A 17,963-nucleotide genomic window follows, 5' to 3' on the forward strand; every position below is an offset into this window, starting at 1 on the left:
TTTAAGATTTGGGTAGAGATCTTAAACGAGTTTGTAAGGTTAAACCTTGTCCCAAAATTTTTATGTTCATTTCTCTTTAGCATTCACAAAATTTTTAAAAGCTAATTCACCCTCCTCTTGACAATTTCGATTTGATTATTTGAGTTAGCAGAGGAGTTTATGTATATGATGCAATCTTTCCCTTCACAAATTCTTATTTTTTTTCTTGTCAGTTATCAACACATTAAAAATTTAAAATTGTGTTTTATAATATAATATAATATAATATAATATATGACATATATTATTTAACTATTAATTAGTTAATGTAAATTATTATCAAATGATGACATTATTTATATTTTTAAATGTTGAGGTGATTGTATGAAGTGACAATAAAAGGATTAAGAATTAATCATATTACACCAGATGACTGTGATTTGTGACCAAATATGCCTGGTTTCTACTAGCAGAGAAATAGCAAGAGACAAGAAAAAATAATAAAAAACCAATCCAATTTGGAATGTTATATCGCTATTCAATATTTTGTATTTTTTCACAAAAAAATATACCCATTATTTTGTACCTTTGATTTGCAAGGAGGGACTTTCAATGCAATTATAAATCTCATTGATTGTATATTAAAGGTGCCATTCAAGCATTAGTGTTTGATATAAACATAGAGATGAGCTCAACAACTCCGGCAATGGTTCCAGTTATAGATTTCTCAAACCAAAACCTGAAACCGGGCAGCCCTGAATGGGATTTAGTGAAATCCCAAGTTCGAGAAGCATTGGGGGAGTACGGTTGTTTCGAGGCATTGTTTGATCCAATCCTGGATCTTCGAAAGGCAGTGTTTGGGGCTTTGCAAGAGACCTTTGACTTGCCTTTACAAACCAAAAAACTGTGTGTTTCCGATAAGCCCTTTCGTGGCTATTTCAATCCTTCATCTGGACCGTTTCAAAGCTTGGCGATGGAAGATGCTCAGATTGCTGAAAACATTGAACAATGCCTCACCAACACTTTATGGCCTCAAGGAAACATAAGTTTCAGGTACGGTAACAAGTATTATAAGAGCCCTTGCATTAGGAGTCAAAATATATTTTATTTTCTCTATTAAAAAAATCTTTAGATATTAAATCAAAAAGCAAATTGATTTTTATGTTAAAAATTTTATCTATTTTTTTTGGTAAAAACTGGTCCCTTATATCAACATGAGATACACGTGGCACACTATATGTAATTGTCTCGTTATTCCGTTAGCTACATAGTTTTTAACAATAGAATTGAAAGAAACTTTTAACAAAAAAGACCAACTTACTTTTTTGATCTAACATCAAAATGCAATTTGATTTCTAATACAACTTTTAGTCTTTAGGTACTTCACTTGCAAAAATCCCTTTAACAAAACTATTAGACTTCTTGGAATCCACCTGCTTATTAGGAAAAGTTTTTGAAGTTGTCATTTTCCGACATGTCAACCCGAATTTAGAACAATAGAGGTATTATTTCCGTGTTGTGTATGCTTAGTTTTAACTTTAGGTTTTAGCGGAAAAGAGCACTACCACTTGAAAACCCAAAGTTAAAATTAAGTATAAACACATTAAGAACAATAGCTCTATTATTCATGTTCCAAATCAGCATCCCAAAAGACAATATTACAAAGATTTCTCCCAATAAAGGAGCAATTTTATTTATTATATGTTTTGTATTTGGCAGTAAAACTCTGGCGTCTTTCACTCAACTAGCATCCGAGTTACAGAAGAAAATTTTGAAGATGATTTTGGAGAGTTTTGGACTTGAGAAATACATGGATGAGCTCATTGACGCCGTAAGCTATGAACTGAGGATCATGAAATATGAAAAGCCAAAAACCAATGATTCAACCCATGTGTTAGCTGCGCACTGTGACTCTAATACGATGACCCTTTTGTATCAAAACGAGGTTAATGGACTACAGATTCAAAGCAAAGATGGTGAATGGATCAATATGAAGCCTTCACCCAACTCTTTCATAGTCTTGATTGGAGAGTCCCTTAGCGTAAGTTCCACTTATTTTTTGCATCACAAAGTGTTTAAATAGCTTGACTTAAAACCTAAAATTTTTATATTTTGCAGGTATGGTTAAATGGTCGATTGCCTTCGCCTTCTCATCGTGTCATTATGAAGGGTAACGAAGATAGGTATAGCTTGGGACTGTTTACAAGGCCAAGAGAAGGCTACGTAGTAAAGGTTCCAAATGAGCTTGTGGATGACAACAATCCCATCCTTTTCAAACCTCATGACTACGAAGAATTTTTGAAATTTTATTACTCCGAAATCACTCAAGCAGCTGTTAAATCTGGAGGTTCAGCTGTTCAATCTGAGGGTTATATAACTCGTCTTAAAGCTTATTGTAGTGTCTAAGATTTGGCCATCAATAATTATTATATTGTAGCCAATTGTTTGGGGTCTTTCTATAAATATGGCTAAAAATAATTGTTTTTTTCTACAATATTAAGGGTAAGATATTAGGTTAATACAGTTTGAATATGTGTTAAATGAGTGTCTAATAATAGGTTTAATCACCCCTCCATATAAGTCAAGATAAAAATAACTAGTGTGGTAGAATTTCATGTTATGTATTGAACTGCAAATTCTTTTTGCAGCATTATAAAAAAAAAGTATTTCTTTTGTACTAGATTAAATTTTTTTATACTTTAATTAATGTAGTCGCAAACTAATTAAAAATCTAACTAAAACAAGTGCAGTTATCAATTAATAGTATAGCTACGGTGAGTAAAGATATCGTTCTCACGAGTACTAAAAGTATTAGTAATTACTGTCTTTTTATTATTTAATTGACAAATTGGAGAGATTGATTAAAACTAATATTAACTAAATTAATTAACTAAAGAACACGACAAATAACGAATCAAGAAAACAAATGATTAACATCTAAGAAGTGAAACAATACCCAGGAAAGAATCCACCCAGGAAAGAACTAAACAATTTCTTCACTTAGTATCTTGATCCATAAAAATTTTTAAATTATGCTAATATCTCTTTCTAGAGTAAGAGAAACCGACTCTAAGAGAGAAACCAACTATAGATTGATTAATTAAAATTTCTTTCTAATTAAAACTCCTATTATCACATTAACTCGATCTATGAATCTACCTATTAGATTTGACTATAATCCGGTAGATTTATGTTGTCTTATTTCTAGGATTGCATGCAACTCCACTCAATTATGCTAGATCTTCTCTTAAATAGAGACTTTTCCTCCTCTGATTTAAGCACATCAAACATGGATTAATAGTTCAAAAATATTAAATCAAGAATTAAGCACACATAATCGAGAACAAGATTGTAGTATTTATTGCATAAAATAGAAATCAAAAGACAGAATTCTTCACAGGGTTCATCTCTCCTAGGTATTTAGAAAATCAGTTCATAATAGCAAACAAAAACATCTTAAAGACAATATAACAATAAGAAACAAAGAAACTCATAATAAACTTCAGATAAATCAAAATGAGATCTTCTTGATGGAAACCTGCTTCAGAGTCAGCTTCAATGGTGTTTTTCGAGTAATTTTCTTCAATATTCTATGACAACTCTCTTCCCTCTTCTTATCTTTGTCATATATAGGTCTTAAAATGCCCGAAAAACTTAAAAATGCGTTTTCCCGCAGGTTTGGAGTGCAATTCGTGATTTTCACATGGTCTGGCACATGACCGTGTGGCACACACGGCTGTGTGTCTAACCCGTATAGTTCTTGACACTTGCTCCAATTTTCGCTCGTTTGTTGCTCCTTTTACTCCCAAAGGCTCTCCAAAATATAGACACATGTGTTTAAAGGATTAAGAGCATAAATTTTATCATTTAAATCGAATAATAATAAAAAACACAAAAAAATGAGGTTAAAATATATTACTTTTGGCATTTATCATTAACTTTTATAAAAAATTTGAAGTATTGCTTTTTTTTTAAACAAAAGCACATTTCAAAGTGTTAAAAGTTGATAAAAAAAAGTAAATACTGATTTAAAAGTTTTAGTTCTATATTTGACGCTAATAAAAAAAATAAAAACATTGTTAATATATATCAAAAGATTTAAATTTTTTAAATATTATTTTAAATTTTTACATGTTTTAAATATTAATTTATACTTAATTTTAATTAAAAATCTTAAAAAACAAAATTTAAAATACCTTATCAATCTATGTTTAAAATATAAACTTCTTTTAACTTTTCATAATTGAATCAATGAATAAAAATATAAAATAATTGTCGACACTTTTTTTAAATCAACTTTTATTTTGAAAACGAAAATGGGAATCACCACCAATAATTTTTTTATGAGGTGACACCGGATCACTTCGTAATTTGATCATTTTAATAAAAAATTTTAAATTACTAAAAATAATGAATTTTAGTCTAACAAAATCCAGAACATGGGTTCAAGAGTCGATTACGCACGAGGAAGGATTAGCATCCTCGTGACGCCCAAAATTAGTACCTAATTGATTAATTGGCGTAATGTCGAAAGCTAAAAATTTGAAAATTTAAATATGATCCCTCTTTGCATGTTTTTTAATTTAAATCATTTAGTTAAATCAAAACTTATATAAGAAGCTTTCTTATTTCGAGATAACAAAAAAGGTCATGTCCTGTAAGTGAGGTCAGGACATCTCGAATTCTCGAAAATAAAAATGCTCTCTATTCAATTATTGTTTAAATCTCATGTGTTTTTAGTTTTAAAAGGATGTTCGGTTATTTAGGTTTAAAGAGAAAATCAAACCCTGTAAATTAGGGCTGATTTCTCGAATCTCTAAATAAGAACGTTGCCTTGGTTTTGAAATTCTCCTTTTCACGCATCGAGTAAAAAAATTAATATGACGTTTAAAGTGATGTATATTTAGTTTATTCGGGTACAATATGTCTAAATATAATGTATGGTATAGTGATAATGAAATAATATAAAATGGTTAGATGGGGAGAATATTAGAATGATAAATAATAATTAAATAAAGGAGTACTATAACAATAATAATATAATGATAATAATAATAATATTAACAATCATATCATAGTAACAATAAATAAATAAAGTAACTTAAAATAAATAAAAAATGGAAGATGCATGTTAAAATAAATTGACATGACATGAAAATGCCAAAAATAATGAAAGAAATAGTAAAATAATAAGAACACACCAAAAAATAAAAATAAAATAACAATGACCATAATAATAAATATGTGCCAATAAAAGCATGTGTACAATCTAATTCATAAGTATGTGTAAATAAATAAATAAATATATAGATAATAATAAAATAATCATAATAATAAAATAATGATAAAAATAATAATGGCACAAAAAGAAAAGAAAAAAGAAAAAAAATGCGCGATAAAAGAAAATAAAAACAATTTTAAATATTAAAAAAGAGTAAAGAACTAATAAATAAGTAAATAAGTAAATAAATAAATAAAGGACTTAATCGCAACTTAAATTAAATTAAAAGGATAAATTGGGAAAATAAATAATAAAGGGTTGAAATTATCCCTGTACCCCCAAAACGCGCCATTCCAGGAGGGACTAAAATGAAAGATTCAGAAATACCAGATATAAATTTAAAAAAGAAAAAAAAAAGGAAACATGACTGTATTGAAATGCCATTAAAAAGCGGAAGGATCAAAAGAATAAATAGACCCTCAGTTTAAAAACGCATGGATCCTTGCTAGGGTCGGGTCGGGTCGGGTCGGGTTGGCGGATTGGGTCAAAACGACGTCGTTTTGACGTCTGAAAATCAGCCCAAAACGGTGCTGTTTTGTAGCGCCCATTTAAGCCAAATTTTTTTCAAAAAAATCATTTCTACCTTCTCTTTAAAAAAACAAATCCGATAGCCCTCCCTTTTCTCTCAACAGCCTTGGCCGGCCTTCAGCTCCAGTGACCCTTCCCCACGACGGCCACCGGTCGTCAGCGACGGAGACTACCGTCCCCGGTGGCCCAAAAAAAACCAAAATATCCCCTTTTTTTCCTTTCTTTGCGTAGAACTCCGATTTGGAGCTGAAGCCGTCAGGATTGAAGCCAAAATTTCAAAAAAAAAAGGGGCGAAAACCTATCGGTTTTTTACGTTCTCCGCCGCGACCTCAAGGGAACCCTCATGGGTTCGATCACTTTCCAGGCCAAATAAGACTCCGGTGACGGCAATAAAAAGATAGAAAAAAAGATAGAAAAAAGGCAAAAAAGCTTCCTTTATTATTATTATTATTATTATTATTATTATTATTATTATTATTATTATTGTGACAGCCCTAAATTGACCCTAGTCGGAAAGTGGTTTCGGGACCACTAAACCGAGTCATAAAAATAATTAACCATCATAATTGATGCTCATTATATGTACATATGCATGTGTGAAAATTTCATGTTTGAATTTTGAAAATTGTAAGTGAATTTTGCTAAATAGGACTTGTGTGAGAAAACTTAGAAATGTGATAGGCAAATGTTGAAGTGGCCTATTGATGCATACTAGGAAATGTTGTCGTTGCATGTCAAATTTCCCAAATTATTCTATAGTGGCCGGCCAAGATGGGTGTTGATGGGCAAAGGAAACATGTTTCTAACATGTTTGGTTAGTGAGGTATGTATGAAGCAATAAAATAAAAAGCTAGCATTAAAGAAAATGTTGACAAAAAAAAGAAATAATGTGTGTGGATGCCCCATTGCCGTGACTAAGCAAAGAAAGAAAGAAAAAGTTTTTGTTGCTCATCCTTGGGTGTCTTGGCGAATAGAAGAAGGAAATTGATAAAAGAAAGAAAGGAGAAATTTGGTTATGTTTTGTTCTTCTTGCCATGAACTAAAGGAAGAGAAAAAGGGGGAAGAAGCTAGGTATTCGGTCTTCTACTTGTTTGATTGAGGTAAGTTTTAAGTAAATTCTTTGAGATTTCATAAAATTTAGTTGATGGATAGGTCTTTGATTGAGCCCATGTGAATTTAGATCCTTGTGGTGATTTGGCCATTCGGCTAAGGTAGGAAACTTAGAAGATGATTTCTATTCCTTGTGTTTTGTGAGTAGGGAGCTTAAATTGAAGTTGAATAAGGGAATATGTGTATTGAGGATTTTGGTAATATGGAAATTGGCTATGAGAGTGTGTATGTGGTCACTTGCGAATGTGGGTGTTAAGGTTAGTAGGTTGGCCTAATTCTTGCATTAGAAACTCATGAACTTGATTTAAATACTTTAAATTTATGGTAGTTAAATGGAATAGAAAGGATCTATTCGCCATAGTAGCTATTGAGGGTTTAAGTTTGTGATTCGTGTTAAATTTGATGATAGGAAGAAAAATTGGCTTGTGTATGTGTAGTTGCGAATGTGAATTTGGGTAACCTTTCTTGTAACATTGGCATTTTAAAAGTGGCTAATAGGGATTTTAATGAAAATTATGCCAAGGCCGAATGTATCATGAAGTGAATAAAATGCTACATTGTGCTTATATGTATATTCGCCAAGGAAGCATGATATGAAGCTTGATAAGCTTGAAAGACGAATGACCGAATGAGCTATAGGTCATGTAGGGTTAATTTTATGCATATGTGAGTGTGTGGCATTAGTAGTTAATGGTATTCGCATTATTTAACTAAGAATTGAAATGAATGCTTGAAAGTTAAATAGGTCACCCAAGTGACCGAATGTGTTAAAAGCAAAATATGGTTGCCGTATGTGTGTGTTTGATTGAGAAGTAAATTTGTTTGATTTAGCTCAAGAACTCAAAGGATCAAAGTTGGACAAGGGGAAAGACAAAGTAATTGAATAGCCGTTGAAGACGTGCGACAACATCCGAGGTAAGTCATAAAGCATATATTTGGTATTGATTTAAATGATCATAATATATATGCAATTGTGTTTAATGAATTGATGTGTAAATGGAAATGTATGTGTATGGAATGATGCCATCGTTGAATGTATAAAGGTAGTAAAATGCATAAAGTATTGGTCTCGGCACTAAGTGTGCGGGTATAAATGGACACGGTGACAAGATTGGCACTAAGTGTGCGGGTATAAATGGACACGGTGACAAGATTGGCACTAAGTGTGCGGGTTTAAAATTTGTACAGCACTAAGTGTGCGAATTTGATTATATAGCACTATGTGTGCGAGCTGATTTTATAGCACTAAGTGTGCGGACTCACTATATGCTTTTGCATCACTATTGGCACTGAGTGTGCGATATTATCGAGTTGATCACGGACAGCGGATTGGGTAAGTACCTTGAGCTCATGGCGAATAGGCACTATGTTCATGTTCGGGGATGAGCTTGGTAAGCTTTAAATCTATGTGATGATTGCAATTGTATGATTGTGGTGAAAATGAGTTGGTGTGTAAAAATGCCTCAAATATCTTATTGAATAGAATATGAAATGTGGATGTATGACTTGGTATGAGATTGAACCGAAAGGTCCGAGGAATTATGGTATAGTTTCGACATGGATGGAGTACCTAACCTCGTTTATTGTTTCATGTTGTGATAATTTTATTAATGGATGGTTGTCGAATGCTTATGACTTACTGAGTTATAAACTCACTCGGTATTTTTCTTGTCACCCATTTTAGGTCTCTTGGACTCGTCTATTTTGTGTGCTCGGAGCCGTCAACGAAGTCATCACACCGGCGAGCAATTTTGGTATTGTCTTCTTAGTCAACCTAGGAGAACACTTGGCATGAATGGGCTATTTTGTTTTGTTGAATTTTGGGTTGTAAACTTTAAGCCATGTGAAAATGGCCTATGTGGTCGTTTGAGTGGGATGCTAGAACCTTTAGCCACGGGTCTTAGAAACCTTAATTTTGATAAGGTGGCCATAGTTGTGCCATGTATGATGAATGATTAGTAAGGCCAAGGAAAGATTCATGAAATTGGCATAGTCTACTACAGTAACTGTTGCGGACAGCAGCAGTGATATGAGATCGAAAAATCACCAAAAATATTAGAAGTGGAATTAATTGCTAAGAAAATTATTTACTCGAATCTTGATGGGTCTATTTTCATACGGACAAAACGAAACGACCATATGAGCGGTATTTTGGAAGATATTCATGATTTCGTGAGACAGGGCCAGAACAGTTTCTGGATCCTCTGTTTCGACTTTGAAAATTTACCATAAATTATCCAGAAACAATTAGAAGTCATGCCTTATATGCATAGATTCCCCTTTGAGTCTAGTTTCATTAGAAATAAACGGAATGAGCATTAGAGCTCTTTACGAGATGATATCAAGGTCGTAATGCGCAAAGGTCAGTGTAGTCGAACCCTGAAACAGGGGTGACTTTAACTAATAAACTGTACCAATTGGCCCAACCAAAAATTCTAGAAATAAATCCATGGATGGATATATGAGTCTAAATTCGGGGAAAATTTACAGATTTGGTTTTCGAGTTCTGGAACTCGAGATATGATTTTTAAGGTGGCAGTGACGCAGTTAACTAGCCTGCCTGGAACAGAAAAAGGAAAACAAAAAAAAAAAAATTTCCAAGAGAGGAATAAGTAATGTAAGCCCGGTAACACCTCGTGGTCAAATCCGGTGACGGTCACGGGTTTGGGGTGTTACATTTTATTGGTATCAGAGCCATGGTTTAGTCGGTTCTAGGACTACCATAGCGCGTGTGAGTCTAGCTATACATGCCAAATTGTTAGTGCTTAATAATGTGATGACTTCTGACGGTTGAAATTTTTGTTTTGATTAGCAATGGAACCCGGGGTAGAGAGACCCTTGGCGGATGACGTTGAAAGTGTAGCGGCTGCTCCTGCGCAAGGGACACCGCCTGTTGAGCCTCAGTCATCCGCGAATAATCAAAATGAAGGGGCGAAACAAGCCTTCTTCACCATGATGAATGAGTGGGTCGCGCAATATGCCCGAACCAATCCAGCTGTCCAACCATTCCCAAATTTAAATAATCCACCCCAAGAGCCCGTAATGCCATCAGTTACTGATCCTGTGAGGCTGAGTAAACCACCTGTGGACTTGATTAGGAAGCGTGGGGCCGAGGAGTTTAAGGCCATAGTTACTGATGATGCCGAAAGGGCCGAGTTCTGGCTTGATAACACCATTAGAGTGTTTGATGAACTGTCATGCACACCCGATGAATGTCTTAAGTGTGCTATATCTTTGTTGCGAGACTCAGCCTACTATTGGTGGAGGACCTTAATTTCCATAGTCCCAAAGGAACAAGTTACTTGGGATTTCTTCCAAATGGAATTTCGAAAGAAATACATTAGTCAACGGTTCATCGATCAAAAGCGTAAGGAATTCTTGGAACTCAAGCAAGGCCGTATGACGGTATCTGAATACGAACATGAGTTTGTAAGACTTAGTCGGTATGCTCGGGAGTGTGTGGCTGATGAGGTTGCTATGTGCAAAAGATTTGAAGAGGGATTGAATAAAGATTTAAAGCTACTGGTGGGTATTTTGGAGATAAAAGAATTTGTAACACTAGTTGAACGAGACTGCAAGGCGGAAGAGCTCGGAAGGGAGAAGAAGAAGGCCGAATTTGAAGCTAGAGATTATCGTAAAAGATCGATGGGTAAAGCTCCATTTTCGACTGTAAAGAAGTTCAGAGAGGACACAAATAAGTCGAGGGCGACTGCGGGGATTTCCGTTAGAGCACGACCATCGATGGACTCACGAGCTACTTCGGTAGCTAGTGTGGGCAATAATCGTCAAGAAAAGCCCGAATGCCCCCAATGTGGAAGACGACACATAGGTGAATGTTGGGGTAAGTCAGTTAATAGGGCTTGTTATGGATGCGGTTCAAGGACCACTTCATTAGAGATTGCACGGAGCTAGATGAGAAGAATAAGATGCAAGGTGCAAGATCTAGTGGGACGACGGCTAGAGGTAGACCTCCGAGGATTTCAGGAGGTAGGGGTGGTAATCAGAGAGTGACCTCTGATACGGTTGTTCGATCCGAGACTCGTGCTCCTGCTAGAGCATATGCTATCCGCATACGAGAGGAGGCATCCTCCCCGACGTTATCACCGGTACTTTCACTCTCTTTGATACTAGTGTGATTGCATTGATTGACCCCGCTCTACTCATTCATATGTATGTGAAACCTTAGCATCCATAGAAGACTCTACTGTTGAGTCTCTCGAGTTCGTAATTCGAGTGTCAAACCCTTTGGGTCAATACGTACTTCGTTGATAAAGTGTGCAAGAGATGCCCCTAATAATTCGAGAATCTGTTTTCGACCGATCGATGCTTCTACCATTTGATGAATTCGATGTTATTCTTGGTATGGATTGGCTGACCGTACATGATGCAGTGGTGGACTGCAAAAGGAAAACCATTGATTTGAGGAGTGCAAATAACAAGGTAGTCCGAGTCGAGTCTACTGATTTAAAAGGAGTGCCAGCGATAGTATCTTCTATGACCGCTCGGAGGTATGTGAAAAAGGGGTGTGAAACATACCTTGCGTATGTGTTTGAAAGTAAAGAGACAGAAAGGAAACTCAAATCGGTACCAGTGGTTTGTGAGTATTCAGATGTTTTTCCTGAGGAGTTACCGGGATTACCACCGGTTCGAGAAGTGGAATTCGGCATCGAAGTTGTACCGGGTACTACGCCGATCTCAATAGCCCCGTATCGTATGGCATTAACGGAATTAAAGAAATTGAAGGTTCAATTGCAAGAATTGACGGATAGAGGTTTCGCTCGACCGAGTTTTTCTCCATGGGGCGCACCAGTATTATTTGTGAAGAAGAAGGATGGAACTATGAGATTGTGCATCGACTATCGTCAGTTGAATAAAGTGATGATAAAGAACAAATATCCGTTGCCACGAATTGAAGATTTGTTTGATCAATTAAAGGGAGCCTCAGTGTTTTCAAAGATAGATTTGAGGTCGGGGTACTATCAGTTGAGGGTCTGAGAATCGGACATACCCAAAACTGCTTTTAGAATGAGGTACGGTCACTACGAATTCTTAGTGATGCCGTTTGGGCTCACTAATGCCCCTGCGGTATTTATGGATTTAATGAATAGAATTTTTAGGCCATACTTGGATCGATTCGTAGTTGTATTTATCGATGACATTTTGGTCTATTCGAGATGATCTTGAGCATCTTGAACACCGAGGCTAGTGTTTCAAATTTTACGAGATAAGCGATTATACGCAAAGTTCAAGAATGTGAATTTTGGTTAAGAGAGGTTAGCTTTTGCGGCACGTGGTGTCCGTGATCGGGTGTCGAGTGGACCCGAACAAAATTTCAGCCATAGTTGATTGGAAACCTCAAGGAATATTACCGAGTTAGGAGCTTTTGGGGCTTGCGGATACTATCGACGATTTGTGAAAGGTTTTTCGATGATAGCTGCGCCGATGACGAAACTACTCCAAAAGATGTTAAGTTCGAGTGGTCGAACGCTGTCAAGAAAGTTTCGATCGACTAAAAACCTGTTTAATCGAGGCCACGGTACTAGTACAATTGAGTCCCAGTAAAGAGTTTGTCATATCTGATGGACGCATCCTTGCTTGGGTTAGGTTGTGTGTTGATGCAAGAAGGTCGAGTTGTGGCTTACGCGTCGAGACAACTAAAGCCGCATGAGAGAAACTATCCGACCCATGACCTTGAACTAGCGACCATAGTGTTCGCCTTGAAAATATGGCGGCATTACTTGTTTGGAGAAAGGTGTCATATTTATTCAGACCACAAGAGTCTCAAATATTTGATGACTCAAAGAGATTTAAACCTGCGACAAAGACGTTGGCTTGAGTTGTTGAAAGACTATGAACTCATCATTGAGTATCACCCGGGAAAGGCCAACGTGGTGGCCGATGCTCTAAGTCGCAAGGCACTGTTTGCCTTGAGAGCGATGGATGCTCACCTATTCGTTTCACCCGATGATGTACTAGTAGTTGAACTAGAGGCCAAACCGTTATTGATTCATCAAGTACTTGAATCTCAGAAGGTCGACGCCGAATTGGTCGCTAAGCGAGCCGAATGTGTTTCGAATGAGGAATCGGAATTTCAGATTGACGACCATGATTGCTTGACGTTCAAGGGTCGATTATGTATTCCAAGGAATTGAACTTGTTTCGATGATTTTGAACGAGGCTCACGAGAGTCGAATGTCAATCCACCCGGGTAGTACTAAAATGTACAATGACCAAACGCCAATTTTGGTGGCCCGTATGAAACGAGACATTTCGAATTTGTTTCAAGGTGTCGATATGTCAACAAGTGAAAGCGGAACATCAAGTGCCATCGGGATTACTTCACCGATCACGATACCCGAGTGGAAATGGGATCGAGTCACCATGGACTTTGTATCCGGACCGCCATTGTCGTGAGTAAGAAGGATGCGATTTGGGTTGTTGTTGATAGATTGACTAAGTCGACTCATTTTATCCCCGTCATACGGATTTTTCGCCGATAAATTGGCGAATTATACATCTCCCAAATTGTTCGATTGCATGGGGTGCCTATTTCTATCGTGTCGGATAGAGACCCAAGATTTACGTCGCGATTTTGGAAGAAATTGCAAGAGGCTTTGGGTACCAAGCTGCATTTTAGCACTTTTCATCCCCAAACCGATGGTCAATCCGAACGGATAATTCAAATACTCGAGGATATGTTGAGATGTTGCATCCTTGAGTTTAGTGGTTCATGGGAGCAGTATTTACCTTTGATTGAATTCGCTAACAACAATAGTTTTCAATCAAGTATTAAGATGGCGCCTTACGAGGCTTTATACGGTTGTAAATGCCGTACCCATTATTCTGGATGAACTTAGTGAAAGTAAAATCTTGAGGTTGATTTGATTAAGGATGCCGAGCGAAAGTTCGAGTAATTCGTGAAAGTTTGAAAGTCGCCGGATCGCCAAAAGTCGTATCGGATTTGAGAAGAAAAGACATTGAATATCGGGTTGGAGCAGGTATTTCTCAAAGTCTCACCACGGAAGAAGGTGCTTAGATTTGGCCGTAAGGGCAAATTGAGTCCGAGGTTCATCGGTCCGTATGAAGTATCCGAACGAGTTGGGCGATGGCGTCATCGATTAATTTTACCCCGAGCTTGAAAAGATTCACAACGTTTTCCATGTCTCGATGCTTCGACGATATAGGTCTGACCCGACACACGTAATTACTCCATCTAAGGTCGAGGTTCAGCCTAATTTGAGTTATGAAGAAGAGCCGGTTCGCATTCTGATGCGCGAAGTAAAAGAGTTGCGCAATAAGAAAATCCCATTGGTGAAGGTGTTGTGGCATAAACACGGAATTGAAGAAGCCACTTGGGAACTTGAGGACTCTATGAAAGAGCGATACCCGAGCCTATATACCAGTAAGATTTTCGGGACGAAAATTTCTTAAGTGGGGGAGAGTTGTGACAGCCTTAAATTGACCCTAGTCGAAAAGTGGTTTCGGGACCACTAAATCGAGTCATTAAAATAATTAACCATCATAATTGATGCTCATTATATGTACATATACATGTGTGAAAATTTCATGTTTGAATTTTGAAAATTGTAAGTGAATTTTGCTAAATAGGACTTGTGTGAGAAAACTTAGAAATGTGATAGGCAAATGTTGAAGTGGCCTATTGATGCATACTAGGAAATGTTGTCCTTGCATGTCAAATTTCCCAAATTATTCTATAGTGGCAGGCCAAGATGGGTGTTGATAGGCAAAGGAAACATGTTTCTAACATGTTTGGTTAGTGAGGTATGTATGAAGTAATAAAATAAAAAGCTAGCATTAAAGAAAATGTTGACAACAAAAAAAAAAAAAGAAATAATGTGTGTGGATGCCCCATTGCCGTGACTAAGCAAAGAAAGAAAGAAAAAAGTTTTTGTTGCTCATCCTTGGGTGTCTTGGCCGAATAGAATAAGGGAAATTGATAAAAGAAAGAAAGGAGAAATTTGGTTATGTTTTGTTCTTCTTGCCATGAACTAAAGGAAGAGAAAAAGGGGGGGGGGGGGGAAGAAGCTAGGTATTCGGTCTTCTACTAGTTTGATTGAGGTAAGTTTTAAGTAAATTCTTTGAGATTTCATAAAAATTTAGTTGATGGATAGGTCTTTGATTGAGCCCATGTGTAAATTTAGATCCTTGTGGTGATTTGGCCATTCGGCTAAGGTAGGAAACTTAGAAGATGATTTCTATTCCTTGTGTTTTATGAGTAGGGAGCTTAAATTGAAGTTGAATAAGGGAATATGTGTATTGAGGATTTTGGTAATATGGAAATTGGCTATGAGAGTGTGTATGTGGTCACTTGCGAATGTGGGTGTTAAGGTTAGTAGGTTGGCCTAATTCTTGCATTAGAAACTCATGAACTTGATTTAAATACTTTAAATTTATGGTAGTTAAATGGAATAGAAAGGATCTATTCGCCATAGTAGCTATTGAGGGTTTAAGTTTGTGATTCGTGTTAAATTTGATGATAGGAAGAAAAATTGGCTTGTGTATGTGTAGTTGCGAATGTGAATTTGGGTAACCTTTCTTGTAACATTGGCATTTTAAAAGTGGCTAATAGGGATTTTAATGAAAATTATGCCAAGGCCGAATGTATCATGAAGTGAATAAAATGCTACATTGTGCTTATATGTATATTCGCCAAGGAAGCATGATATGAAGCTTGATAAGCTTGAAAGACGAATGACCGAATGAGCTATAGGTCATGTAGGGGTTAATTTTATGCATATGTGAGTGTGTGGCATTAGTAGTTAATGGTATTCGGCATTATTTAACTAAGAATTGAAATGAATGCTTGAAAGTTAAATAGGTCACCCAAGTGACCGAATGTGTTAAAAGCAAAATATGGTTGCCGTATGTGTGTGTTTGATTGAGAAGTAAATTTGTTTGATTTAGCTCAAGAACTCAAAGGATCAAAGTTGGACAAGGGGAAAGACAAAGTAATTGAATAGCCGTTGAAGACGTGCGACAACATCCGAGGTAAGTCATAAAGCATATATTTGGTATTGATTTAAATGATCATAATATATATGCAATTGTGTTTAATGAATTGATGTGTAAATGGAAATGTATGTGTATGGAATGATGCCATCGTTGAATGTATAAAGGTAGTAAAATGCATAAAGTATTGGTCTCGGCACTAAGTGTGCGGGTATAAATGGACACGGTGACAAGATTGGCACTAAGTGTGCGGGTATAAATGGACACGGTGACAAGATTGGCACTAAGTGTCGGGTTTAAAATTTGTACAGCACTAAGTGTGCGAATTTGATTATATAGCACTATGTGTGCGAGCTGATTTTATAGCACTAAGTGTGCGGACTCACTATATGCTTTTGCATCACTATTGGCACTGAGTGTGCGATATTATCGAGTTGATCACGGACAGCGGATTGGGTAAGTACCTTGAGCTCATGGCGAATAGGCACTATGTTCATGTTCGGGATGAGCTTGGTAAGCTTTAAATCTATGTGATGATTGCAATTGTATGATTGTGGTGAAAATGAGTTGGTGTGTAAAATGCCTCAAATATCTTATTGAATAGAATATGAAATGTGGATGTATGACTTGGTATGAGATTGAACCGAAAGGTCCGAGGAATTATGGTATAGTTTCGACATGGATGGAGTACCTAACCTCGTTTATTGTTTCATGTTGTGATAATTTTATTAATGGATGGTTGTCGAATGCTTATGACTTACTTAGTTATAAACTCACTCGGTGTTTTTCTTGTCACCCATTTTAGGTCTCTTGGACTCGTCTATTTTGTGTGCTCGGAGCCGTCAACGAAGTCAACACACCGGCGAGCAATTTTGGTATTGTCTTCTTAGTCAACCTAGGAGAACATTTGGCATGTATGGGCTATTTTGTTTTGTTGAATTTTGGGTTGTAAACTTTAAGCCATGTGAAAATGGCCTATGTGTTCGTTTGAGTGGGATGCTAGAACCTATAGCCACGGGTCTTAGAAACCTTAATTTTGATAAGGTGGCCATAGTTGTGCCATGTATGATGAATGATTAGTAAGGCCAAGGAAAGATTCATGAAATTGGCATAGTCTACTACAGTAACTGTTGCGGACAGCAGCAGTGATATGAGATCGAAAAATCACCAAAAATATTAGAAGTGGAATTAATTGCTAAGAAAATTATTTACTCGAAGCTTGATGGGTCTATTTTCATATGGAAGAAACGAAACGACCATATGAGCGGTATTTTGGGAGATATTCAAGATTTCGTGAGACAGGGCCAGAACAGTTTCTGGATCCTCTGTTTCGACTTTGAAAATTTACCATAAATTATCCAGAAACAATTAGAAGTCATGCCTTATATGCATAGATTCCCCTTTGAGTCTAGTTTCATTAGAAATAAACGGCATGAGAATTAGAGCTCTGTACGAGATGATATCCAGGTCGTAATGCGCAAAGGTCAGTGTAGTCGAACCCTGAAACAGGGGTGATTTTAACTAATAAACTGTACCAATTGACCCGACCAAAAATTCTAGAAATAAATACATGGATGGATATATGAGTCTAAATTCGGGAAAAATTTACGGATTTTGTTTTCGAGTTCTGGAACTCGAGATATGATTTTTAAGGTGGCAGTGACGCAGTTAACTAGCCTGCCTGGAACAGAAAAAGGAAAACCAAAAAAAAAAAAAAAATTTCCAAGAGAGGAATAAGTAAAGTAAGCCCGGTAACACCTCGTGGTCAAATCCGGTGACGGTCACGGGTTTGGGGTGTTACAATTATTATTATTATTATTATTATTATTATTATTATTATTATTATTATTTATTTTTGAAACAAAAGATAGAAAAAAAACCAAAAGAATAGAAGAAAAAAACAAAAGAATCACCTGTTTTTTATGTTTGTATCCGATTTCTATTTCTCTTCTTTTTTTTTTCAAAAAAAAGATCCCCCTTGAATCTCACAAGAAATTGGCCTTTCTAGCCGTTTTAAATTTACAATCTCTCTTCTTTTTTTTTTTAATCTCTGCTTGGCTACTGTTATTTGCGTGTTGTTTGCTATTTTTTGCAG

General features: G+C 36.2%; 1 protein-coding gene across 1 annotated transcript; it reads left to right on the forward strand.

The window, feature by feature from the left end:
* Positions 1 to 509: 509 nt before the first annotated feature.
* On the forward strand, positions 510 to 2,666 carry LOC108451889 (probable 2-oxoglutarate-dependent dioxygenase AOP1). Its single transcript, XM_017749593.2, has 3 exons — positions 510 to 1,032; positions 1,699 to 2,020; positions 2,098 to 2,666. Exons 1-3 carry the CDS (start codon positions 665 to 667, stop codon positions 2,383 to 2,385), a joined length of 978 nt encoding a protein of 325 aa, XP_017605082.1. The 5' UTR covers positions 510 to 664; the 3' UTR covers positions 2,386 to 2,666.
* Positions 2,667 to 17,963: the final 15,297 nt, after the last annotated feature.

Source organism: Gossypium arboreum, chromosome 5 (assembly GCF_025698485.1).
Source record: "Gossypium arboreum isolate Shixiya-1 chromosome 5, ASM2569848v2, whole genome shotgun sequence".
NCBI classification, from domain to species: Eukaryota; Viridiplantae; Streptophyta; class Magnoliopsida; order Malvales; family Malvaceae; genus Gossypium; species Gossypium arboreum.